This window comes from Sciurus carolinensis, chromosome 3, assembly GCF_902686445.1.
Source record: "Sciurus carolinensis chromosome 3, mSciCar1.2, whole genome shotgun sequence".
NCBI classification, from domain to species: domain Eukaryota; kingdom Metazoa; phylum Chordata; class Mammalia; order Rodentia; family Sciuridae; genus Sciurus; species Sciurus carolinensis.
Genome location: NC_062215.1, coordinates 164,102,280 through 164,128,650, shown reverse-complemented (window position 1 = coordinate 164,128,650; position 26,371 = coordinate 164,102,280). Strand labels below are relative to the sequence as shown.

The following is a 26,371-nucleotide window of genomic DNA, read 5'->3' as shown; positions in this document are numbered from 1 at the left end:
ATACATTGTGTAGGTGTATCTGCTTCAGTTTTTCTATTCACAAATGACTTAAATTCCCCTGAGTGAAATATATTTATTAAGTTGTGCCAGGCATGGTGGTGCACACCTGTAATCCCAGTAACTCACAAGGCCAAGGCAGGAGAAACAAGTTCAAGGCCAGCCTCAGCAACTTGGTGAGGCCCTAAGCAATTTAGTGAGACCCTGTCTCAAAATAAAAAATAAAAAGGACTGGGGATGTGGCGATGTTGCTCAGTGGTTAAATGCCCCTGGGTTCAATCCCCAGTACAAAAAAAAAAAAAGTCCCTTACTTCTTTCTCTGTTTTTTAAATGGCTTTTAGAAACATTGTTGAGGATGAAGTAGAAGAGATGACTGTTTCTCAAATTTCCTGAACTGAGAAAAATTTTGTTTTGTTTTACAATAAAATCTCAATTTTAAGATTTTTATTTGTTTCAGGTCATTACATTAGTGATGTGTATGACATTAAGAAGCAGGCATGGTTTACTTATAATGACCTGGAGGTATCTAAAATCCAAGAGGCTGCTGTGCAGAGTGATCGGGATCGGAGTGGCTACATCTTCTTTTACATGCACAAGTAAGAAACTGCCAGACCCAAAGTAACAGGCAAAAAATTATCCAGACTCTTCCTTTGAGAATAAAATGTTCCTATCACTTGATTGGTTGACAATTTTTTACTTTTGTTATCTTTGCTTAGTACTCATCTCTTGATATTTCCTTTTAAGTGCAAAGTATTTTCTCTGTACTCAGACTAATTATTCATCATACAGTAGTATCTAGGTTTGGAACTTTAAACTGTTTTATGAACTTTAAACTGTGTCCTATCCGAAACCTTTTTGGTCTTTCAGTTTTACCAGCTAGAAAACCTGATTTATATGAATGGGAACTATATAGCATTTTTATTAAAGCTAAAGATTCTTGCAGGTTTCTCCTGTTCTCCAGTATTAGCACCTAGTGGGTTAAGATGGTGATGAAACAAGTGGGCTGCTTAGTTAATAAAATTCCAACACAAAATGGGATTGTGTAGACTTTGTCAGTATCCATTTCCTGTTATTTTTTTTCTCCTGTGTGCTCTTTGATTCTGTTCACTGAGCCCCCTGTTTTATTGTTTGTTTTATTTTAAGGGAGATCTTTGATGAGCTGCTGGAAACAGAAAAGAACTCTCAGGCACTTGGCATGGAAGCAGGGAAGACTGCCCGTCAGGCCTCGTGAGGAGCAGACTCCTAGGTTGGCAGTGTGCACTGCATTTTGCCTCACAGTGACCCTCCACACCTTTTCTCTGCCTGAGGAGAATTTGGAATTCTACTTGATGTGGGAGCAACAAATAGCTCAGGGCCAAACCAAAAGACAAAATTGTAGTTAGCCGCAGAACGCTCCATGCTGACTATTTTATGGAAACCTTGTTCTCATCTGTAGCTGATTCCTCTTTTTCTCCCACAAGAGTGGCACTTCCTTTTGTCTTAGGAATACATGTTGTAAATATGTGTGTATGTATAAATGTATACATAAATATATATATACACACACACGTGCACACAGAATGAATGGAGCCTTAAAGAGTTAGGATGAAGCTGGACACAGTGGCCACACCTGTAATCCCAGCAACTTGGGAGGCTGAGTCAGGAGGATCGCATGTCCAAAGCCAGCCTGGGCAACTTAGTGAGACCCCGTCTCAAAATAAAAAGGGCTGTGCATATAGCTCAGTGGAAGGACACCCCTGGGTTCAATCCCCAGTACCAAAAAAGAAAAGAAACAAACAAAAAAAAAGGATGAGCCACCAGAGAATATACCTGCTCAAAATTAATAGCACAGCAGTCTGGAGAGAAAGAAATGTGTCAGCCTATTCACCTGAGAAATGTGTGAAGATACACAATCAGTGGCTTTTAGCTTTTATGTTCCTTGAGTAGCTTCACTCAAGTCTGTGACCTTTCATGTGTGTTTTTTATGAGTAAAGTTCACTGGAAAGCCAGCTCTCCATGTTACACTAATGACAGTTTATTCTCGCAGGAGACATTTCTGTCACCTGACTTGAGGAGCTTTTTCATTCTTTAAATTCTACGAATATGCCCTGCCTTTGCTGTTTATGTGCAGCTCCCAAGAAATAGATTGTTGGTGCTTTAGAATGTGTTATGGTCTGACATTTGGTATTCATTGTACGTGTCACATTTGCTCTAGAGAGATTCCTTCGTACAATTTGTTCATCATATTCACCTATATTGTTGTGATGATGAAACAAGAATATTTATTTTCTTCTGTATCATTCTTCCACGGAGCAGAATGACCCTAAAGGGTTGTAATCAAAACTAAAAGGTGGAAAGATAATATTGCTCCAACTTAGACTCCCCAGCGGAAATGCTTAGGGAGAAGGAAAAACACAAGCATCTCTGCTACCCAGACAGAGAGGGCAGGAGATGTGCTGCTATGTTACAGCTTAGACTCTGGACCACTAAAACTAAAAGCCCTGCTGCAAATGTGAAATGAAGTATGGGGGCTGTGAGGCAAAGCTGGAGCATCTTATCATTTGCTGTCTGGCTTTGCCCTTAAAACAGGGTGAGAATTAAAATGTGACTGATTTAGGTAATCTCAAGAACTAACAAATGACAAAAGTGCACAATATATCTTTTTAGGTGCTCTGAGGGTAATGGGGAGACAGTATCAAGTGCTATATTAGTAACTTAACCAACAAAACCAGCTTGGTTAAGCAGCTTATTAATAAAGAATGAGTTTGAGGGTGTAATTCTGCAAGCCCAGGTGTCATTAGGATTGCACAGTCAAGAATTGCAAAATGAAACCTTCTTGTTATTTTCTTTCCTGTTTTTTTCTTGCTTTTATTATAACTGAAGGGAATACCCTTCAGTTCTTCGGGAGAAAACCACATCAGGTTATCAGGGGGAGAAAATATGTCAAGATCTGTCACCACAGAAAACACAACTTGTCTCTTTTCTGGAAGATTGCCTTTGGCAAACTCCAACCCTCCTCTTAAAACTTGGGTGTTCTGACATAGTCACATATTGTAAAAGTTTTGATCTTTGAATTGTAAATGGCCTCAGCACTTTTGCTTAACTACTGATAAATGCTTTCCCTCCTGCCATCTACCAACACACAATATTGGTGTGAATGTTCCCAAATGGTAGTGGTATGATATGCAGGAGATTAGAGCACAGGAGAATATTTGTTTTAAAAACTCGCTTTTCAGATTTTGTTTCACGTCTACCAAGAGCCTCATTTTGTTCTGACTGAAGATTGTTTTCTTATAAGTGAATGAAGTGATCAAATTCTTTAGGTGGTTATCTCTTCCCTGTCTCTGCATATGAGGGCTTTGAACTGTTAAAATGATTGGGAATGATTTGAAATGAGGTCTGTGTTAAGACACAGAGGAAAATGGAAGTAATGCCATGAGCCTAGATTGCTTCACCAGCAGCCCTATTTGAATTGCTTTCACGCCTTGCATGTGTTTATGGTTTAGAAGTGTGCTTAGCACAGAATCCTGATTTGGTTTGAGCTTCATGTCTTGGGCAGGACTTGTTAGTTGAAAATAGGATATTAGAGTACATGAGTTCTCTCGCTGCTCATACTTGCAAATTTGGGACTTGGATTTTACACTCTTTCTGGGGTTGTGGCCATGTCAGCCTTCCCCTCTCCCTTCACTCCTTTAACTTGTTCATTTGACTACAAATGGAGACTTGAGCTCCACTATGTTGGGTGGGGGGTGGTAGTTGTCAGTTTTTGTTTTGTTTTTGAACTGGCTGTATATATTTTAAAATTATAAATAGATAATATATTACTTTTTGCACAGTGTTATCAGTTTAAACTGAGTCAAGGGAAGGGGCAGTTAGCATGTTGGGGCCAGGAAGGGACAAATTAGATAGGGACAGTTCCAGGCAGTCTGCACAATAACTAATTAACCTTCCTATTGAAAATGCCAAATGTGTGGTTACATTACTTTAAATGACATTGAATTGGAATTTGATAGTAGTTAGTTCTGGACATAACCTTTTGATCTTAGTTGAAATTTTTGGAAGGGAAAAGTAAATAAAAATTTAAACTTTTATCCCCTTATATTATGGAGAACCAGAAAGTTGCATGTGACTAAATGCTGTTACCCATTTAGTAGCCTAGATTATAATTTAGATTTTGAGAAGGTAGACTCTTGTTTCGTAGGGATCTATTTATATGTTTGTACACACTCATAAATTTTGCCTCAGTGAAGTAGAAAAAGAAGCAAATTCATGAGTTGGTCTTCTATTTATATTTTGATTCCAAAAACTGTTTGTTTACTTGCTATGGTTTGTTAAATCCAGGCCTAACTTAAATAGCTTAGTAGCAAATATGATAAATGTAAATGTGTTTACATTTTAAGAAGTGTGCAGTGATACTTACAGAACAATTAACTCCAGATGCAAATATTAAACTACACATTATTTTCTTCTTGATCAAGTGTAAAATTCTTCTGAAAGAAAAGCTTTAAGATTTTAAAACCTCTGCAACATGATCTATGAATTTATCCTTTCATACTGCAGTTACTGTTATGTAACCACACACATGCGGCTACAGAGAGAGTCATATAATGAAATTCATCTGAAGACCCCTAAATTAAAGAGAAAAAAGGTAGTTTGGAAACTCATTTGTGTTCTGCTGAAAAGAGGATATGAAAGAAAATGTTTTCCTCCTCCTCTATCCTCTGAAATGACTGCAGTGGATGCTTAGTTAGCCAACCTTTTTTTTTCCCCCTTTGATTTACTTGGCCCCCTGAGGTGGATTTCTGCTTTAAATCAGGGAAACAGCTCAGTCTCAAGGAGATGTGGATCTGAATATGTAGGGAGATTTTTAGAAAAATCAGCAACCTAGCACCAGATGCAAGTCATAAAAAGCGTCCCATTAAACGGATGTGTTCTTTCCTTCTCATCTTGCTTTATACCAAGTAACACTCTAGCGAGTGTGTACCCAAACAAAAATATTTCTGCCCTCTAACATATTTCTAATGTATTACTTAAAACTTGTAATTTTGCCTCTCTTGGTATGTCTTATTAACATCTGAAAAATATGTGTATTTTATTGGGAAACTATAGTTTGTTAGGCCTTGAGAGTTTTGTGACAATTACTTTGCTGTGTGTCACCCCAATCATTGACTCCCTTACGGCATGCTTTGATTACTGGGCTTCAGGCAGTCACTTTTGTTATGTTTATACACAATTAGTAAGTTGTTTCCTTTGCACATGTGCTATGTGTCTGAGGTCAATCAAAGTGTGCCAGTATGAATAAGCATTTGATTTTAGCGACATTGGACTTTTCTTAAAGTACAGAGGTTTGAAGTATAGTTATGTCCACTGGCATCAGCAGAGAGGAAATGGGGGTCTGGCTCAGGATGCAAGTTTGTAGGTCAAATGCCAGAATGAAGAAGAGCAGTCAACTGAACTAGTCTATTTCGAAAACAGTGGGCAAAACAGGAGCGCGCCTGTGGGTGTGCACAACTCTCACTGCAGGTTTCCCTCCTTCTGAGTGTTTCTGTCCCTCCCCACCTTCCTTGGCCTATTGTAGGTGTTTCTTTATGCTTAGGGAGGCCTGGGGATATGGCTCAGTTGGTAACTTGCTTGCATCGCATGCACAGGCTGTGGGATCAATCCCTAGCACCGCAAAAAGCAAACAAACACACTCTTTATGCTTAGGGAGAGGAAAACAGAAGTGAGGTTCCTATACTTTGCCTAATTGAGCCTCTCCCAGGTTTGCTGGCAGCTTTGGCCACATTATTTGTGAGGTGGGTTTTTTCATTGTGTTCTGAGTGACTTGATTCTGATTCTCATGTTGTTTTGTATGGAGCAGCACTTTATCTGTGTTTTAGCAGAACTGTTCCTCTGTATCCTTTACGGTTTTTCCTTGTTTTTGTTTTCTTTTTAAATTATACATAGAGTTTTTTTTGTGTGTGAAATTAAAGCCTTTATTAACCTTCTGTTGGTTTGACTGTTATTTCTAAAAAGGGCACATTTTTTGCAGATACTTTTAATAACTAATTTGAAGTTGTGGGAAATCATCTTCTGTTGGCTTTCCGACTTGGACTTCATGCAGTAATGCAATGCTTGGCCATAGTCACCACTGAATTCCTGTGCTTTTCATCCAAGGAACCTCAGAAGCTCTGCAGAGGCTTCTGGCTAACAGTTCATAGAACTGGCTTAACCAAGCCTTTCCTTTGCTTTATTAGAGTACCAGCAGATGGTGAAATATCATTTGCATTTCTTTTCTAGACCCAGTGTGTGCTGCTCTCACTGGGTGCCAGTCAGTGTTGTGAAACCCGCAAGAGGGCACTCTCCTAGGCCATTCGACTCTCCTTAATAGAAGCAAGTGCCTTTAACTTACAGCCTGAGTGAGGCAGTGAGGACAGTATGTGAAAAGAAGTCACTGCTGTGGGAAAGAGGTAAAACTGCAAGAAGCTTCGGCCTACCTGCTACAGATAAAAGTGAGTCATGCTAGAGAAACACCTGTGGCAGTGCCACAAGAATTCCCATGTTTCATGGAGTGTTTGGCTGCTCCTCTGTGGAAGGAAAGTTCTAGAACAAGATTAAAAGTGGTAAATGCCCTGAGATAGAAATAGTCTGACCACCTTTGTCAAATCACAGGCTCCTTGGGGAGGTGGCATCTTTCTAAAGGAATGAATAGGTTACAAAACAAAAGTGACATTGCCACACACTGCTGCTCATATGGCAGTTTCCATTGGCATAGGACTAAAACCAGTATTAATGACAAAGGAAGCCTCACAAGCAGGGTAGTGTGCTGTTTTCAGCAACTACTCTGGCTTCTCAAAATAGTCCTTTTTCTTTCTTGAGGTTTTGCTGCTTCCATCGAGGCAGGGCAGAGAAGGCAGCTGGCGTCATCCCCAAGGCCTTAGTGAAATCTTCAATCGACAGGTGTTCCTAGGAGAGGAGGGGCCAGAAGGCAAAGGTCATAGTCTTCCAGGGTTTGCTCAGATGAGTCATATAGGTGTGGCATATGAATCAAATGAAGAACAAAAGCATGCAATGTCATGAGAGCCTGTGGAGCAGTAGGGTGGCATTCGGGGGTTCAGAGGATCCCTGAACTTACAACATGAAAGAATGGTAACACAGTAATTGAGCTCCTTATCTTTCTGAGAGGGTCAAATTCACATTAGCCTGAAAATAAGTATTAGGACATTTAACTTAAGGTTTTTTAAAGTTCTTTCCAGATCTTAGTTTTCCTCTCTATAAAATGGGAGAAATTTTATTAAAAAACAATTTTCCCTGACTTTTATGAATATGAAAATATTGCATAGAAAAGGACTTTGAAGGGGAAAAAAAAAAAAAACAAAAAAACAACTTTATCTAGTTGTTTGGTTCATCTGCCTGCACCTATCAAACAATGAAACCAACCTGGCCCACAAAATAAACTAATGAGCCCTAGATGGGCATCTGCCTCAGTATGGCTATGTGAAAGTCTGTTGCTACCATAAGATCCCGTTTTTCTCAGGAAGGGTCTTCTGGGCCTATCTTGCTTGAAACCAAGGTAGCAGATCAGCTCTACAGGAAGTAGGACCTGTTCTGATCCTAATGGACAGAAGAAGCAACTGTCCTACATAGTACATATGGCACTTACAAAGACACTGAGACAGATTTAAATATAGTCAGCCCTGTGTTGCGTGCACGGATTCAACCAACCAAGGATTAAAAGTGTTTGGGATGGGAGGATGAAATTGTGTGTTTAGCTAGGTATGGTGGCATATGACTATCCAAGCTACTTGGAAGGCTGAGGCAGGAGGATCACAGGTCCAGGCTAACCTAGTTCATCAGTAGAGTGTTGGCCTAGGCTGTATGAGGCCCTGGGTTCAATCCCCGGTACCTGCCCCGCCCCCCCCAAAAAAAGGATTGTGTATAGACTTTTCTTGTTCTTTAAACAATACAGTGTAACAACTGTTTACATAATATTTACATTGTCTTAGGTATTTTATGTAGTTTGCTATTTATACTTTGAAGTATGCAGGTGGATGTATGCAGGTTATATGCAAATATGATGCCATTTTATATGGGACTTGAGCATCCCTGGAGTTTGATATCATGAGGAATCCTGAAACAAATTCCCTGCAGATACTGAGGGGTGACTGTGTTCCTGTTTTCAGGTGCTCAAGCTAACACTCCAGAAAATCAAGGTCAACCAGTTCACCTTCACTGTGCCACTTTGACTCCTGCCGGGAGTGGTTTCAGGTATACTGTGAGGGTCACTTTGTCATCCTTGACCTGCAAGTGTACCACAGTGTTTGCAGTTGACCGGAATTTTACCATTACAGACAGCCTCATCCTTCCTGGCCTTCAGTTTTGTTCCTGGCTAAAAGGCAACACATTAAATCTCATCAGTCTTATATTCCACGCTCAATGTAGTAGCCAGAATATTTTGTAGGAATGGGTTTTGCTTAGAGAGGCTGGGAGGGTGGCCGCAGAAAGTAGAATGGAGAAAGGATTCTAAGAGGAGAAGCCAGGAAAGCCAAAGAACAAATTCAGAGCCAAATTTTACCTACCTATTTTGAAAACTAGAAAGCAAAATATTATACCAGCTCCTGTCATCCTGTGAATGATCCAGAAGACTAGATAGCACAATTTTGCTTTTTGACTGTAGACTGGGAGTCACTACCTGTCTGGGCCTTGGGTATCTTCAGCCAGGAGTTGACTAAAAGGACCTTTGGTCCCAGCTCTAAGATGATACTGTTGTGATATTATGTAAGGTAGCCAACTGCCCTCTGGGCACAATTTAAGTTATAAACTTGCTATAAAACAGTATCTTTCAGCCTTCATTCATGCCCCACTAGGCACGGAGAGTTGAACAGGGCAGGGATGAGCATAGTGGGTCTCCTTTACATCTCAGGCTACTCTGCAACATTGGAGTTGCCTTGAGAGACATTTTACTGACCCCCAGAGAGCCCTGCATTGCCCAACTTCTTGGTGAACACCTGCAGACAGATTTCAAGAGCAGGTGCATCAGACACTCAGTTCTCTAACCTATCATTAGACTTGCCTCCCATCCCCAGACAAGGCAGTGGAGCACTTTGCTTTGCAAGATAGAGTGTATGAGCATTTTGGGTATTGGTGGGTGGGAAAGAGCTGCCGAACCTCAGGTTCCTCCTAGCCGTCTCTACAAATGGCTCCACTATGCCCTCTCTGGCCCAGCCAGGCTGGCTCCTCAGCTCTGTCAAGACTGCTGGACTCTAACCTCCCCTTGCCCCTGATAGCAGGGATTGCCCATCCCAATGGACTTATATCTTTCCATGCTCTTGAACTCTGCAGGCCTGCCAGCTGATTGCCAGCCTCACCCACGCCCACATCCGCCTCCCTAAGGTTACTCGTCAGAGTCAACACTTAGATTACCTTCTTGCTATTGCCTGCAGCCAGACCTGCCACCCCTCTTGTCACTGGCTCACTTGTGTTTGGAGCAGGAAGAGAGACCTGAAAACTTCTCCTACTTCCCCACGTGGCATTGAACTCTCAGTTCTACAAGAATGTACGCTGCCAGGGTGGCACATGCCTGTAATCCCAGCAATCTGGGAGGCTGAGATAAGAGGATCGTGAGTTCGAAGTCAGCCTCAGCAACTCAGCGAGGCCCTAAGTAACTTGGTGAGACCCATCTCAAAATAAAAAATAGCCGAGCACAGTGGTGCACACCTGTAATCCCAGCAGCTCAGGAGGATGGCAAGTTCAAAGCCAGCCTCAGCAACTTAAACCCTGTCTCTAAATAAAATGCAAAGAAGGGCTAAGGATGTGGCTCAGTGGTTAAGTTCCCTTGGTTTCAATTCCTAGTACAAAAAAAATATGTGTGTGTGTGTGTGTGTGTGTGTACTTCCATGATTTTAGAAAAAAAATCAACAACTCGGCACAGCAATGCACATCTGTAATGCCAGCTACTTGGGGATTGCAAATTTGAGGCCAACCTGGGCGATTTAGCAAGACCCTGTCTCACTGAAATAAAAGGGGGTGGAGATGTAGCTTGGTGGTAGAGTGCCTGGGTTCAACTCCCAGTATTGGAAAAAACAAACCAGCTACAGACTCCTGATTTTATTATTGAACCTAGGAACACTCTACTACTGAGCCACACCACAAACATCCCTCCCCACTCGTCGCCCTTTTTTTGTGAGACAATGTCTCACTAGGTTGCCCATAGTCTCCTCAAACCTGGGATCCTCCTGCCTCATCCTCCCAAGTTGCTGGATTTATACCCTGCTGGACAACTAATTTTTAAATTAAAAAATCAGAGTCCTCTTTGCCTCTGCCATGCGGACTTTTTTTTCTTTTGTCATGCTGGGGATTGAACCTGGGGCCTTGTGCATGTGAGGCAAGCACTCTGCCAACTGAGCTGTATCCCCAGTCCTATGTTGATTGTCTTAATTCTGCCTGCTCCATTCAACATCAGGAACCCATTCCAGCCTCCTGTCATCCTCTGTTCCCTGACATTGGCTGCCCTTCCCTCTGGAAGTACTTCTTTTATGCATCCTCACATGATAGTAACTGGGGCACCCAGAAGTCCCGGTTTTTGCTCTGGCTTTGCAACGTTCTAGTTAACCTTAGGCTTGTCACTTCCTTTCTCTGGATCTTAGCTTTCTTAGATATAAAACAGGCAGTGTTAATACAACTTTCACTTGTGGAGTACTTTCTACATACAGGGGCTGCACTAAGCTTGTCACTGATACTGGGAACATCTCAATCCTCCAGGGAGGGCACGAAGGCCTCCTAGCTTTCCAGCCACCTCACAGGTGGGAGGATTCAGAAGGGAACACATGCCTGTCCTCTAGGTAGACAGCAGGAATATCACTCTGGAACAATACACACACCCCTCATCAGCTTTGATGTTCTGGGAGAAACTGAGCATCTGTCTTCTGAAGATACCTTGATTCATTTGCAAGACTTTTGGATAGCTTCTGACAGCATATTTCATCTCCTCTCAAAACACCTGAGCAAGATTTCCAGTCCATTGTGGGTCTCATGAAGTGGGAATGATCTGAGAAATACGACTTTGACAAGTTCTTCCAGCTCTACTCTCCCCTCATGTGAACCATGCTTCCTGCCAGGGTTTTCTGTGTGACACTCCTGATCAGTCATTTCCTCCTAAAGACTTCTCTGAGCATCTTTTTCACCTCCTCTAGGCTCCCACCTCCTCTTAGGAGCAGCTCTCTATGCATCTGCTAACACATCCCCTTCTGGTGCTTCCACCACCTCCTAGTGTGCTCACTGAGCAGCTAGAGTGATCTTTCCAAACTCTTAAGTCCGACTGCCACTGCTTCGACCACGATGACCCCTCTGCTTTCAGGATGGACAGTACAGCCCTTGATGTGGGTTGGAAGGAACTTGAATTCAGCCAGCTGTTCCTCCCCAACTCCGTGCTGACTCCTGCCTCTGGGCTTCACACTTGCATTCCTTCTCTAGGAAAAACTTGCTTTGCCTCGGTAATTCATTCCTGTCTGCCTTTTGGAAGGAAACCTCTGAGTAAACCAAGCTCCTTTTCCTAACGCTCTGGCTGGCACCTGGACTTATTCACTGAAATGAGTGGTGTGATCAGGCTTCTCTGATCTCTGTCCCCCCGGGATGTAAGCTGGCAGGGGGGTAGAACCAGGTCTGCCTTGTCACTAGGGCATCCCCAGAACCCAGTCCCCTGCAGAACCCAATGTAGGGTCAATTAAGCTGTCCAGCAAATAGAAGAGCCGTATGTTCTTGGTCCCTGTGGGAGACCCAGACCCACCTCCTTCCTGCTGGGGTCCACACCCTCTGGAAGCTCCTCCACAGGCTTGTTCACCAGCTGCTCCAGGGGAAAGATGGGCAAAGGTCCAGAACTGAGGCTGGTGTTGGCATTGAACATGTCCAGTTTGGGGCTTGTGATCTCCTAGAGAAGGGACATTGGTTTCTTTAGCTGGCTTGCGGCCCCCTCCCAGGCTGCCTTCCTCCCTGAAGTCAGCATTGACTCTAGGGCACCACCGTCAAGAAACTTTCTATGATCCACCCCATCCCAGCACACACACAGGAATACAACATACAGATTGGACCCAGGAGCTGAGAGCTTAGTGGTCTGTATCTCACAAAGTCAGTTGGTATTAGATGACTCTTTGGTTCAATGACTTACTAACTTCTCCATGGCTTTCCCCCAGAGTTTGAGATCAACCCTAGACATTTAAGACCCTTTCTCTTATCTGTTGAGAAATTGTCATCCATAAATTCTCTTAGCCTTGGCCCAGCTATCCTTTCTAATCTGCATGTCAGTCCACCAAGAAGGGTTTGTTGAGTGCTACAGTGTTCCCAGCCTATGGGTAAAGGAGCCATTAGTGCCATTTGTCAATGACCACAATGTGCTTGTGAAATCGCTCGTGGGTTCTTTGTATTTCTGCAGAGTTAGCTCTGTCTTATTTCCTTGTGGGCCTGTGAACTTCTCAGAGGAAAGGCTTTGACTTCCTATTCCCATATCCCAATCCTATAGATAATACATTTCTCTTTAGAGATGAAGGACATGCACTTATTCTGCTTGGAGACATGATCCCAGGGATAACGGTGTCCACTGATGTCATTATTTCTCCACGTGCCACCCATGAGCTAATTACATCAAATGCCTCTGGGTCCTTTACCTAAAACATATAGATTCCAGGGTGCCACCCCAGTGTCCATGCATACTACTACTTGGGAGTGAGGCTTTGAATTCTATTTTGGTATGCTACCCACCCCATCACCCAGACTCCTATGCATGATAAAAATTGAAAACCATTTCACTAGGAAAGGGAGAAACAAAACACCAGAGGCATTGGAGTTAAACAGCAAGAACTTCCACGGGAAGGAGAGGAAAGGGGAAGGGGAGAATGGGGTATTGACACTCCTGTCTGGCAAGTTCTCAGCACCCACGGCTCCAGCTGCCAGCTAGCCACTCAGGGCCAGCCGCCTTCTCCATACTCACCGCAGCAATCTGGCTCCAGTCTCCAGAGCTCCCAAGCTCCGCCTTCATGTCCTCATAGGATTTGGTGTTCTGCATATAAAATAAACAACCGTTCAGACCCAGATCTCAGCAGAGGAGACAAAAGGCCATTTTCCTTCCAAAGTTGAAAGTGGTCTGGGGCCTGGTGGTGAGAAGGGAAAGAGGAAGCTCAGACTGAGGCTGGAGGAGGTACCCGAAAAAGAGGTTAAATGGTGAGGATGGGTCCCGCACGCCTGTAATCCCAGTGGCTCAGGAGGCTGAGGCAGGAGGATCATGGGTTCAAAGTCAGCCTCAGTAAAAGCAAGGCCCTAAGCAACTCAGGGAGACCCTACCTCAAATTGAAAAAAAAAAAAAAAGTGCTGGGGATGTGGCTGAGTGTTTACGCCCCAGGTTCAAGTTCTAGTACCCCCCCCCCCAAAAAAAATGGTGAGGACGGAACTGAGGTGCCGACAGATCAGAAGGAGGCTATCAAGGCTGTTACTCTGTCCCTGCTCAGCCTGATGCAGGGATGGAGAGGAACATAACCACCCTCAGGCAGCCAAGAACCACCCACACCGTGCAGGCCCTGGGGAGCTCTGAACAGAGGAGCGAGGGCAGCACAGGGACCTGGCTCCCCAGGCAGTGCCTCAGGCCAGGCTCTTGGCCTGGCACATAGGAGCTCCCCAGAGTCATGCTGAATGGATGAGGGAATGAGTGAGGTTGGGAGAGAAGCCTGCCCAGACTGGGGATGAGCGGAGGGCTGTCGGGGCCGCTGACGTGGGCACTAAGGTGTGTCCGAGAAGGCCTGGCACTGGGACTTGCTGCCTTGAGCTCTCGAGACTAAATAGCCCATTGGCTACTGGTTTAAAAAATATGTGTACACACACACACACACACACACACACACACACACACTCCAGATCTGAGGAAATTACACGTCCCAAAATTCACCTGTTGCACTGTTAGCCCACAAGAGTCATCAGGCCAGGCCTCTCTACCTGGGCCTTCTTCCTTCCGCCAAAAAATCTTCACTGGTTTCTGCCCCCAACCACCTGTGGAACTAGGGATTGAACCCAGGGCTGCTCTACCACTGAGCTACATCCCCAGCCCTTTTCATTTTTTCTTTTGAGACCGTGTCTCCCTGAGTTGCTGAGGCTGACCTTGAACTTGCAGTCCTCCTGCCACAGCCTCCTGAGTCCTAGCCTTGGCTTTTGACAGACTTCCTTCCCTCTCCCTCACCAGGCGGGCTTCATGGCCTTCTTGAAGACTGGCTTTTTATTCTGAGCCCGGTTTAGCAGGTCACACGCCCCGAAGGAAGAGAAAGGCCTGTGGAGTCTGCGCGCGTGGGGCGTGCTGTGAAGAACCTCCTAGAGGACTGTGCTCAGCTGCAAGAACCGGGGCAGGGGCCACTCACACTCCACTTGAAGGGATCCCAAGCCAGGAACCAGCCTGTGAAGGTGGGGGGCTCGTGTCCCTGCTTCACCACAATGATGGGGGTCTCGGGGTCACGACCACTGGGGTGGGTCTTGAGGTATTCTTGCGCAGTGACAGCCGCAGCCTTCTTCTCCTCCTCATTGGCATGCTTCCCAATCCAGAAGAAGACCTGCGGAGCATCCCGGCAGCTCCGTCAGTCCTTCCTGTCCTCCCCAGCTAATGGGGCTCTGCCTGGGGTCATTGAGATGTCCAACAGCAGAACCCCGACCCTGCACTGCCCAGTGAAGTGACCTTGGGTGGCCCCAGCTGGCTTTCATTTTGCACAGGCCCTACGTGGATGCTCTGCATGTGCGACTCCAGCCTCCCGAGCCGGAGTCTCCAAGCACACCTGCTGTCCCAAGAAACAGGCCAGGGAACAGAAGGCTCCATCCTGCCAGCAACCCCTCGGGGCACATCCGTTCCCCTTCCTCTCTTCAGATCCTGGCGCTCAAAATGCCATTCTCAGCGAGAAAGAACAGGGGGCCCCCAAACAGCGATGCCTCCTACCCCTGAAGTCACGGGGGCTTCTTGGCCCTGGGGATTGAAGAGGATGGGAGGACAGCCCCCAGACCCTTGGTCCTACCTGGTCCCAGACATCCAGCAGGAACACGTCATCCTCTTCCAAGTCATCCTGATTGAAGTCAGGGATCTCCGTGGCCAGGAAGCGCCCAGTCTGGTTGGAGCATTCAAAGAGCCGGGGGGCCATGGCCAGAGTTTCCTCCTGAAGTCTGCAGGAGGGAGGGAACATGGCATCGGCAGAAGGAAGGTGTGGGGGAAGGAAACTGAGGACACAGAGCTCTGAGGGACTCTGACATGGAAGGTCATCTCCTCATCAAATGTCCCATCTTATGATTGACAAAAGTCCCCTCTCATCCTGAGTGCTCCAAGAGAGAAATTCCTATGCTTTCCCAGACAAGCTCTCCACTGGCTGTTCCACAGCCCTGGTAGGAAGTTCTTCCCGTTATCTTCCTCATCTCTCCTGCTGCTTGGGCAGTACATGCTCTTTTGCTTTTGAACTGGGTGGTAGTGAGTCATGGATATTTTTTAGAAAGGCCATTTGTAAGAGGCTTATGGCTGGTATTCCTCAGCTGCCTGGGTCTACTATGTCAGCACCTAAGGGCAGGAGCTGGGCTCTGACTCTTTGTGAGGAGCAAACATTTAGCCTTGCCCTGTCTTTGAGCTGCCTTTGATGACTGTGAGCTCCTGTTGCCAGGGGAACACTCCATTCAGGCTCTGGACATCCCATGGTGAGCACATGGGCACAGCTCTGTGCCCCAGAGGCTCAAGCCCATGGCTGCCCCCTTCCTCATCCTGTAGCCCTGGGAGCCTGGCACACAGAGTCCTTGGTCCACTCTGTGCCGTCTCTGGATGGGGTGGAGATGCTGGGAGCAGAGGACCCAGCAGTTACCTCTTGGTATTGGCATAGGGGGCCTTCCCACCCAAGGCCATCCAGAAGTTAGCTGGTTCCTGCCCTTCCACCACCACTTGCTTCTCTGTCCGGGAAATGGTGTCAGCAACCATCTTGGCCATCTCCCGTTCGTCCCCACTACAGCCCTGGGAAAGAGAGGGGACAGGTTGTGCTGTGGGAAACCTCACCACCTTCCACGTTCCCTGCCTAGAGCTCTGGGCCAGGACCCTGTGTACGCAGCCCAGGCAGGTACGGTCTTCCATCTCTCCCCCATCCTGGACACTCCAAAGAACAGCAGAGGGGGCAGAGGGTAGAAGAGGGACTCCAAGAGGCTGTGAGTCCTCACTACTGAGACAAAGGGAGAAGCACAGAGTAGTGAAAGACTCCGAGGCGTAGGCGCAGACCAATGCTGGGACAGATGGGACACCAGAGACAAGCAGAACAAGGACTGACCAGTGCAGAGGCAGAGAATCCAAGAGCCGTTGGACATGGCTGCAAGCTGCGAGTGGAGAGATGGGACTACCGAGGCAGCTGGAGACCCAGCAAGTGGGATCTGGACCCAGGGGTCCTACCTTGACCTGGGGCCTCTGCTTTGAGACTGAGGGACTCCAAGGGCCCACCTGGGGATGGGAGGCCACTAGGCCCCATGTATACCTTTCCACACCACAGGTAGCAACAGGATGGGGTCTTGAGGATGAATACGTCATTGGAGTTGAGGGAGGTGGCCCGGGCTGGGACCTCAAAGGCCTTGGTGTTGTTGGCACTGGTTCCCCGGACCTGGAACAACCTTGTGGAGGGTACAGGCTCCATGTTGTTGGCCCGGGAGGTGCCTCCCTGTAAGGGTGGGAGAAGCCAGGGAGAGGGACAGGAGCAACTCAGAGAGGAAGACGATGGGGGAATCCAGGGGCATCCTCTGGAGATGGATGCTTCCAAAGCGACTTTGCTCAAAATTTTTCAGCAGCTCTGCATTTTTCATAGACTAACACTCAGCTGAAGCCACTGACTCCTGCAGGCTCACTGGGTCTCTCCAAATGCTGGGGTGGAACTGGGCCAACTTCTTACGGTCCCCTGAGGAGCCCTTCCCCTGGGCCTTGGACCTTGCAGTGTCCCCTGCATTGCTAAGCTCTTCCATTCTGCCCCAAACATCAAGACTTCCTCAAAATCCTCTTCCCACCAGGAACTCCATACCTAGTCCCGCATGACCGCATTCCCAGATCCACTTGGAACTTAAACTTTATTTCACCCATTTAACAATAAGGGGCTTCGGCTGTGAGTTCACTGCTCAGACACAACCACGTCACTGTCCTCTTCCAAATAGATGGTAAACTGTATTAGCCTGCCACTCCTCTCCTCCCTTGGTGAATTGCAAAGAACTGTGTACTTAGAAGATGCTCAATAAACAGATTACTGCTAAAGCTGCGTGAAATGTCTAGTTTGCTATGATGGAAGACACCAATGCTGTTTGGACCGGTGCCTCGTTTAGGCAAATCCAGTCATAAAACGTTTTTCAGGTGGGAGATTCAAGGAGCTGGGTGTGGAGGGCAGACTGCACAGGCAAGGGCTTGGTACGGATATTTCTAGAGTCACCAAGTGGTTGTTTCTATTAGGAGTTTTGTGTAGGTGACAGAACCCCAAATGGTCCTGCACTACGAGGAATGGGCTTCACCCACACTCCACGTCCACTTTCCCATCTCCTGGATGCCCACCCGCCTCAGTTCAGCAGCCACACCTGGTACACCACCATGCGTCCCTTGAAAATAGACATGAGGTGAGGAGGCTCCTTGCCCATTGGGACCCGGATCTGGACGGGCTCGTCATTATACTTCTGGTCCAGGATGACAGCTTGATAGGCTGAGGCTGCGATTTCATCCTGGCTGGCCTGGCTGCCCTGGGGATGAGCAGGGAGGCTGGGTGGTGTGGGGTCAGCCTCAGAAACCCCATCCCCAGCGCTGACTGGGCCCACCCACTGTCTCCCGAAGACCTCAGCCAGGACACAGCCGAGAACCAACCCGACCCAGATCCAGACTCACTCCAGCCCCAAACCCAATGCGATCCCAGCCCAGCCCAACCCTGCTCTCCTGATGACTCTTTCCTCAGGGAAAGACCACCCCACTCACCCCCAGACCGGGCATTTCTACCTCACATCTGGATGCAAACCCCAGGGAGGGAGATTAGGAGAACCAAGAAGAAAAGGTTGTGAATGGGGGCACCCCGAGGGGTCTCACAGCCACTGCTGCCCCCAGAGGAAGGGGCTGCCTCTGGAGGGAGTCAGTACCCCGTCACCAGGGACAGCAGGGCAGGGGGGAGGGGCCGAGCCGGCTGTGCTCTGGGTGGGTTGGGGTGGGGTCTACCTGCCAGATGTAGAGCAGGTAGTGCTCCTTCTCGCCGATGAGGTAGGTGTAGAGCAGGAGGTAGCAGTCGCCACCATAGAAGTGGCCTAACCACTTGGAATCCACAGGCACCAGCTCTAGGTTTTCAATGCGCCACACCTGGGGCCAGTACCGGGCAGCTTGAGGTCCAGACCGAGTTCCACCTCCCCTCCGCCACCCAGCACGGGTCTCCACCCTCGCACACCTGCACCTCCCCACTCCCGTCGTCCACCATCTTCTGCTGGGCGGCCACCTGAGGCTGCACATGCATGGACATGGCATCGAACTTCACCTGCTCCACTTTGGCTGGAGGGGGGGAACCAGAACACCAACTGTCACCAGCCAAGATCCCCCAGGTCCTCCCAAGAGTCCTGAGTGGGGACTACAGTTCTTAGACCCATTTTATAGATGAAGAGACTGAGGCTAGAGACATTCAGTAGCTTACCCAAGGACACACAGGTAGAAAAGAGCAGGAAATACAGAATCACATCTCCATGCCCCAAGACACCTGCTTCATCAGTGCCTCCCAGGGAAGCCAACCAGGGACAAGAAAGGAACAAGAGCAAGGTTTCATCTTCAGTGATCCACCCTTTGCTGGCCCTTGCAGTACTAGAGTTGAAGTATTGACCTTCTCTCCCATCTCCCTGGAGAACTCCATGGTGACAGAGGTTTTGTCTCCCCCAGGACTAGGCAAACGCTGTCTGGTGAGATACTGTTTGGATCCCAAGGAGGCCCAACCCCATTCCAAATGAAAGGCAGGTCATTTTTAACTTCCTGATGGTGACACCTCTTCATGCATCCCAGTGCAGGGAGTAGGGAGTCCAGAGCCAGGACAAAAGTGTGCAGGGAAGAGGGGACAGGAGGAGAGGGGACAGGCCAAGTTGCTCCCTGGCCCAGCTCCTGGTCCCGCTAGCACTCACCCACGGAGCCCACGGTGTAGGTTTTGCCCAGGCCTGAGGTCCGGTTGGGCAGCGTCCACTTCTGGAAGAGTTGCTGGAAGACGGCCGACTCAGCCCCGTCGTTCTGCACCTCCACCTGAGTGCTCGGTGGGTACTGCTTGGCCTTGATGAAGTTCTGAGGGGACAAGGGGCTAGACACTACACGTCTCCCGGCCCCCGCCCCAAGGCAAGCCAGAGCCTGGCTCGCACCCCAACAAGCTCCGCCATCAAACCTGCCCCAGGTCCCAAACCTGAACAAAACCCCAAGCCCCATGCTGACCCCAAACCTAACCCTACTCCAACCTCAACTTCAAGGTCTAACTTGACACCACCTCAAACCTAACACTGGCCTAAGCCTCACTCTGAGTCTAATACTGACCCCAAACATAATTCTGATGCTAACCTCAAGGCCACATCTGACGCTAGCTCAACCCCACCTTAAATGTAACCTTAATGCCCAGTCCCCTACTGCAAACCCACCCTCATTCACCCCAAACTCTGACTTGGCCCTGGTCCCACACTGACCCAATCCCCCTTTGTAGGAAGGTCAGACACCAATTCCCCTCCCTTCTCTAAACCATGCTGGACAGCGACAGCCCACACCCTGGGGAGGCGGCAGGGGTGCCTGGTGGCTGGCTCCCTGGCCTGCAGAGAAGCCCCAAGATGCCTTCAGAATGCTCCTCAGCTGCCACAGCTAGGATGGCTGGTCCCCTGGTCTGAGCCCACCTGCCCTCCCTGCTGCTGCTTCTACCCTGTCACCCTGTCACCATCCCTACCAGGGCCTGATTCATGGCGCCCTTCTTCTCCTCTGCATTGGCCCCCTTCCCCTTCCACACGTAGATCTTCAGGCCCCCCTGGTCCAGGATGTAACAGTCCTACAGTGGGGAGAGAAAAGACCAGTGAGCCAGGCCTGGTGGTGCCCTCCAGCAATCCCAGCCACTAAGGCAGGAGGATCTCAGGTTCAAGGCCAGCCTCAGCAACTTAGCAAGACAGTCTCAAAACACAAAAATAAATAAATAAAAAGGGATGGGGCTGTAGCTCAGTGTGAAGTGCACCTGGATTCAATCCCCAGTACCAAAAAAAAAAAAGATCCAAGGAGAGCCTCCATGCTGGTGCCCGAGGCTGGGCCGGGCTGGCTTCCCCTGCGCCTGCCTGGAGCCGGGAGCTTGTCCTGCATGGGGAGAGCGTGCCAGGCTCTCTCACCTCGTGGTTTAGCAGGTCCTGTGTCAGTGGCCGAGTGGCGACTTCCCTAACCACCAGTTTTCCCTCTGAGTCAGACACACTGTGGAATGAAGCAGAACGCAGACAGGGCCAGGCCCTCAGCCAGGGCTCTGCCCTCCGGCAGTCCCCAGCACCCAGGAAGGTCCCAGCCGGGTACTCACTGGTACAGCTTGAGGGCTGCCTTGAGTGCCGGCTCCACCACCGAGTCGGGCACAGCGGCCTTCAGCTCCCGGCGCTGGCCCAGCACGTAGTTCATCACCTCCATCAGCTGCGGGGTGGCCGCCTCGTTCTCCCCGTCCACCACGCCCACGTAGCTGCGCCCGCCCCGCTCCTGGTCTCGGATCTCCTTGGCCAGCGTCATGCCCTGCAGGGAGGCCCCAGGGACCCATGAAGGCTCTCAGGAGACAAGGCAGCATCTGCCACCCAAAGCCACAGGAGAGCCCCAGTCCTACAGCAGCCACTGGGGCTGGGGCCAGGCTTTTAAGGCACTTGGAGGAAGCCAGGTGAGAAGCGGTGGAAAAGCAGGTTTCCTGGTCAGCAACGGAATGCTCAGGGTGTACTTGGTGGGCCTTTGGTTTGGACATGGTTTGAAATTTGTGATTTTACTTTTGCTCAAGAGCTGAGCCCCGAACAGCAGAGTACTGGACGGTCTCTTTGTACCAAAGCATGCTTGCAGATTCACAAGGAACACATGGCTGCACACGTGGCACTCCCGCCCCAGCCATCTCTCCTGTCCCAGGGTCTGCTGCCCTTGCTTCTTTCTCCAGCCTAGATCTCTGCTCTTATCTCATTTATCCAACTTCCCAGAAGATAGTTCCACTGTAAGATGCCCGACACTGACCCCTGTCTTCTCCCCTGAGATCTTCCCATCTCAGGACACAGGACTCCGCCCCTCCCACCGTTCTCCCAGCACACTGCTTAGAGTCGGCTCACTCCTCCCTCCCTCCACCCCTCATCCAGCAGATTCCACCTGCCTCTGTCACACCTGAGGGCCACAGGATCTCCCTGCTGACCTTGGCCTCTTGCTGGCCCCATCTCTACTCAGAAGTCGGATGACCTTCAACAGCTGGCTGCCCTGAACAGCCTTCCCGCCCTACAGCCTTTCTGTGGGACCTGCCACCTGTTCTCCGAGCCCCTGCTTCACTGGTGCGCTCCACAAGCCCCCTCCCTCCTGCTCTAGGGCCTTTTCACCCCACTGTGTCCCAGAAGCCTCCCTGTACCCAGCACCATGCTCTGCCAGGAAGCTCTTGGTTATTCCCTTCCTGTCTGTCTCCGCCACTGGACAGCCTGCTGCTGGAGGCCAGAGTGGGACTTGGCAGAAGGTATGCCAGACTGTGGGAACTCATCCCACCTTAGGGCGTTCACCACGAGTACACACAGGCCAACTCCAACATGCCTCCCCCGTGCACGTGGAGACCCAGGTTCACCTTCACCGCCTTCCAGTCCCCAGTAGTGGAGAGAGGCCTGGGGACATTGGGTCAGCCAGGATGTGGCAGAGGTCTACAGGTTTTCATGGGGGCAGAGCCTGTGCTGGGTCTGCAGGAGCAGGTGGGGGCAGGCAGGCTTACCCTGAGTCTCTCCATGCGGTTACTCTCTGGCCCGTTCCACTGGATGATAAGCTTACCAAGGTCCAGGAGGAAAACATCCCCTCGGTTGAAACTCTTCCAAGACATCTCCACCTGGGGGAGCCACAGACGCCACTCAGAGCCCATCCGTCAGCATCATCCCTTGGCCACCCCTCCCTGCCCAGCAGTGCTCCTCAGTCCCTGGCCAGTGCCCCAGCAGGGCCTGCCTACCTCTCCGGCCACCACGTTCCTCTTGCCCTTGACATGCAGCAGCCGCTGGACATCGTAGGAGTTGGTCTCCACGTGCTTCATGCCAGAAGCCACACCCCCTTTCCGAATCCTGAGAAAAGGAGAGCCAACCTGAAGGGGTGGGGCTGGAAGGCGAGCCAAGCACTGTCCTCCCAGGTTCTGGGCTACTGGCTGCCACCAGGGCCATCTAGGGACCCTGCGGGAATTAAGTGGAGTGGTTGAGGCACTAGGGGTGCAAACTCTAAGGAAGCCCTTGATATCAGCGTCCTGAAGTGCGAGGTCGGCTCTTTGAGGTGCTTTTGCACATGACTCTGAAGTGAGAGCCCCTTAAAGTCTGCGCCCCAGGTGCCCACTCACCCTACTCTCACCCCTGCCCTGCAGAGGGGTGCAAGCCAGGGTTGTAGTCATGGGAATGGTAGGAGAAATGAATAATAAAGCCAGGACACTGAGGACAGGGATTGAAGGGGAAGGAGAAGTACTGGTCAAATGCCCAAAGGAGAGGATTGCTGCTGTAGAGCAGAGAGGACAGCAAGACAAAAGGAGAGGGGACGGTGGCTCAGGAGCGCTCCAGCCTCTTCCATAGCAGCTGGGCTCCAGAGCGTGTGGCCAGAACATCAGACCTGAGGTGAAAGGCTTGCTTAGGGAAGGGGAGCAGCCATCTGCCCATTAGCCAGGAGCAGAAGGGGACTTGATGTGATGCACTGTGGGCTTCCGAGGTTCTGAGCTCTCCAGGACACCAGACAGGAGCCATGGATGGAGCTTCAGTGGAGTCAGGGATTTCAGAACGGCCCCCACGGGTAGCCCGAGGCACACTCAGAGGGAACGAGCCCAGGAGGAGCAGCAGAAATAAGGGTGGGGGAGTGGAAAGGTGGAAAAGAAAATCAGCAAAAGCTCATGTGAAGCTCTGTAATCCCAGAGGCTGAGGCAGGAGGATAGCAGGTTCAAAGCCAGCCTCAGTCATGGTGAGGCACTAAACAACTCAATGAGACCCTGTCTCTAAAAAAATACAGAATAGGGCTGGGGATATGGCTCAGTGGTCCAGGGCCTCTGAGTTCAATCCCTGATACACCCCACCCAAAGCAAAAGAAGCTCATGTGAGCTGTCCCTTGGCTCCTGCCCCCCCCCCCCAGTCTCAGGCTCCCTTCCAGAGCCGGGTCACCTGCCACCTCCCAGGGTCCTCTTGTCACCACAGGTCTCCGTACTGCTGCCTCTTCAGCTTAGCTCCCATCTCCCATCCCCACCTCCGAGCCTGGGCTCGTCCCCCTCCCTCACACAGCGCTCCCCTCCCTACACAAGGCCCTGCTTGAAGTAGCCGCGGAAGGCCTCGCTCTCGTTGCCCTGGACCTCGCGATGCTGGACAGCCCGGCCCTTCAGGAAGTCGTCCATCTGCGTCGTGTAGATGGCAGCTGCCCCCTGCTCATCCTGGGAGGAGTCCTTGCCAATCCAGTAGTGGATGTCGTAGGACAGGCTACTGCCTGTCTTGTGGATCTGGGGAAATGGAGTGTTCAGTGTATCCGAGGCCCTGGGCTCCCCGCAGTCCCACCTCCAGCTCTGCATGGTCTCCCACACTTGGGGCCTGGACCACAGGTGAGTTTGGCACAGGGGAGGTGAACTGGCTGGTGATCAGGGACCCTGAGTCTCGGCCCAGCTCCACCACAGACTGAGATGGGGCAGGCGGCTTCCCTTCTCTGGGCTTAGCTCCCTCATCTTAGAAATAGTTCGTGTGAACTACAGCAGCATCCCAAAGTGACACAGCAGTCCCAAAGTGATGTAGATGGACCACCAGAAGTCCTTGAGGTGATCTGGTGCACAAACAAACATATTACAGGTGTCCCTCACTGTCCATAGGGGATCTAGGACTCCTGTGGATACCAAACGGCATAGTATCTGTACCTAATCCAAACACATCCCACCCCCCATAACTCAACTCATCTCTAGATTGCTTAGAATCCCCGATGCGGGCCGGAGCCGTGGCTCGGTGGTAGAGCCCTTGCCCGGCAGACCTGGGGTCCAGGGTTCCATTCCCAGTGCCTCAAACAAACAAAAGTCCTAACGCAGAGTGACTGCTCTATAAATAGTTGTTATGCTGTATCGTTTAGGAAATAATGACAAGAAAAAGGTTTGTACATATTCAGTAGAGATGCAATTATTTTTCCAAATATTCTTCATGTGCTTGGTTGAATCTAAGAATACTCTGTAGAGGAGGAGGATGACTACATATGACATTATTATGTGAATACTTTATAGGTACTTTCTATTGTGACACATGACACTGCTTACCATTTACATCAATGATTGAGTTGAATTTTTAAACAAATGTATTTAAAATTTAAAAATGAGTCAACAGAAAGAATATAAATGCCTTAGCAGTTCAGATGGTACCAGGCTGTGGTGAAAATCCAGAAGGCCATGAGCTGAGGACTACAGTGCTGGAAACGTGGACTCGCACAGCGGGGACCCTACACCCCCCAGAAGGTCCTCAAGACTGAATTCAAGAAGTGGCCTCAGCTGGGAGTTTGGCAGCTCACAGGCAGGGAGAGCCTTCTACCTGTGTCTCTGTCCCTGCGGAGCTACCACGGGCTGGGTACCTGGGGACTCCTAGAAACACCACCTGGGTTAAAGCCGGGCCCGCCCTGCCCACCGCCCCAGGCTCCTCCCTAACACATGGTGGGCTTTGCTCTCTGCTCAGTGCACCCCCCACCCCACCCAAACCACTCACAGCCAGGACCACGTAGCAGTCACCATCAAAGAAGCTCCCATAGGTGCTGGAAGGCACGGGCACCATCTGCATGGCCTACAGAGAGAACAGGGTCAGAGAGGTGGCCTGACCACCATGAACCCTGAGGCCAGGGAGGAGGAGGAGGGAGCCACAGCAGAAAAGACTAGGGCCCTGGAACAAAAGGAGGGGAAAAGGAGAGGGGAGAAGGGAGGCAAGAGACAGTGAGGACCGGAAGTGGAGAAGAAGGCTGACAGGCAGGTGAGGAGGAAATGGAGAAAAGGAAGGAGAAGGGAGCAGCCGATGAGGAGCAGGGGGTGAGGATGAGGCCTGAAGGGCAGGTGGAGCTGGCAGCAGGTGGCAACAGGTGCTCCAGACAGCCCCATGGGGTGTGACCAGCAGAGCCAAGGCAAGCCCAGGCCTGCAGGAGCTCACCTCGATCCTCCATATCTGCACCCCCGGAGTGGTGATGTTGAGGGAGCCTTTGACTTGGGCACTCAGGTTGGTCATGGTCAGGGAGCCTGGGGAGAAGGTGGCGGGAGTCAGGGCCGAGGGAGGCAATGCCTGGGTATCAGGGCCTGCCTCCCAGCCCAGCCCAGCGGGGGACCAGCCGCGCCTGGAGCTGCAGGCTCAGGGCCTGGGGGAGAAAAGAACTGGCTCCCCTCTCGGGCCCAGCCGGCCGCTTTCCGCCCTGCTCTGATCTTGCCTCACTCAAACGCCTGCCTGCCTCCCTGTCACCTGCTGAACAGCCCCACCCCCCAGTCAGGCACCCGAGGCCCTTCTTTATCTAGACAATTTCTTTTCTTTTTTATATATATATAGTTGTCAATGGACCTTTATTTTATTTATTTATTGATATGTGGTGCTGAGAATCGAACCCATTGCCTCACACGTGCTAGGCAAGTGCTCTACCCCACAACCCTAGCCCCTAGACAATTTCTCTCTTTGGAAATGTTTTATCAAAGCTGTGTTTGTTTAAAAAAAAAAAGTTTCTAAAAAATGGAAAAGAAAAGAATAAAGGCTCAGCCAGGTCTGATGGTACAAGCCTGTGATCTTAGCTACTGTGGAGACTGAGGCTGAAGAAGCAAAAATTTGAAGCCAGTCTGGGCAACTTAGTGAGAACCTGTCTCAAATAAAAGAAAAAAGAAAAAGTATGTGGGGATGTGGCTCAGTGGTAGAGTGCTTTCCTAGCATGCAAGTACTGCAAAAAATATAAATAAATAAAAATAAAATATAAAGGCTTAAAAGGGTATGAACCCAACAGAATCCAGAACAAGTGTTCCAATGGAAACTTACACTCAAAGTTCATAGCAGCTATATTCATGATAGACAAAAGGTGGAAGCAACCCAAATGTCCATCAATAGATGAATGGATAAACAAAAAGGAGTATGCATGGAATACTATGCAACCCTAAAAAGGAATGGAGTACAATATACATACGTACTGTGACATGGATGAACCTTATGGTAAGAAAAAGAAGCTAGACATTAATGACCA

General features: G+C 49.3%; 2 protein-coding genes across 2 annotated transcripts in view; one reads left to right on the top strand and one right to left on the bottom strand.

Annotated features, from left to right (window-relative positions):
* Usp37 (ubiquitin specific peptidase 37) overlaps positions 1-5,963 on the top strand; it is an 87,460-nt gene extending 81,497 nt beyond the window's left edge. The window contains 2 exon segments of the mRNA XM_047543065.1: positions 455-593; positions 1,141-5,963. Coding sequence (XP_047399021.1) covers positions 455-593; positions 1,141-1,228 — 227 coding nt within the window. The 3' untranslated portion in view covers positions 1,229-5,963.
* Vil1 (villin 1) lies at positions 5,948-25,383 on the bottom strand. Its single transcript, XM_047543893.1, has 19 exons — positions 25,309-25,383; positions 24,877-24,951; positions 23,449-23,645; positions 22,140-22,248; positions 21,912-22,022; positions 20,505-20,707; positions 20,326-20,404; positions 19,899-19,997; positions 19,105-19,258; positions 18,390-18,490; positions 18,167-18,304; positions 17,545-17,703; positions 16,470-16,649; positions 15,816-15,961; positions 14,991-15,135; positions 14,349-14,537; positions 12,938-13,006; positions 11,741-11,881; positions 5,948-6,921 (listed from the first exon to the last, which is right to left on the bottom strand). Exons 1-19 carry the CDS (start codon positions 25,381-25,383, stop codon positions 6,808-6,810), a joined length of 2,484 nt encoding a protein of 827 aa, XP_047399849.1. The 3' UTR covers positions 5,948-6,807.
* Between the last annotated feature and the right edge of the window lie 988 nt (positions 25,384-26,371).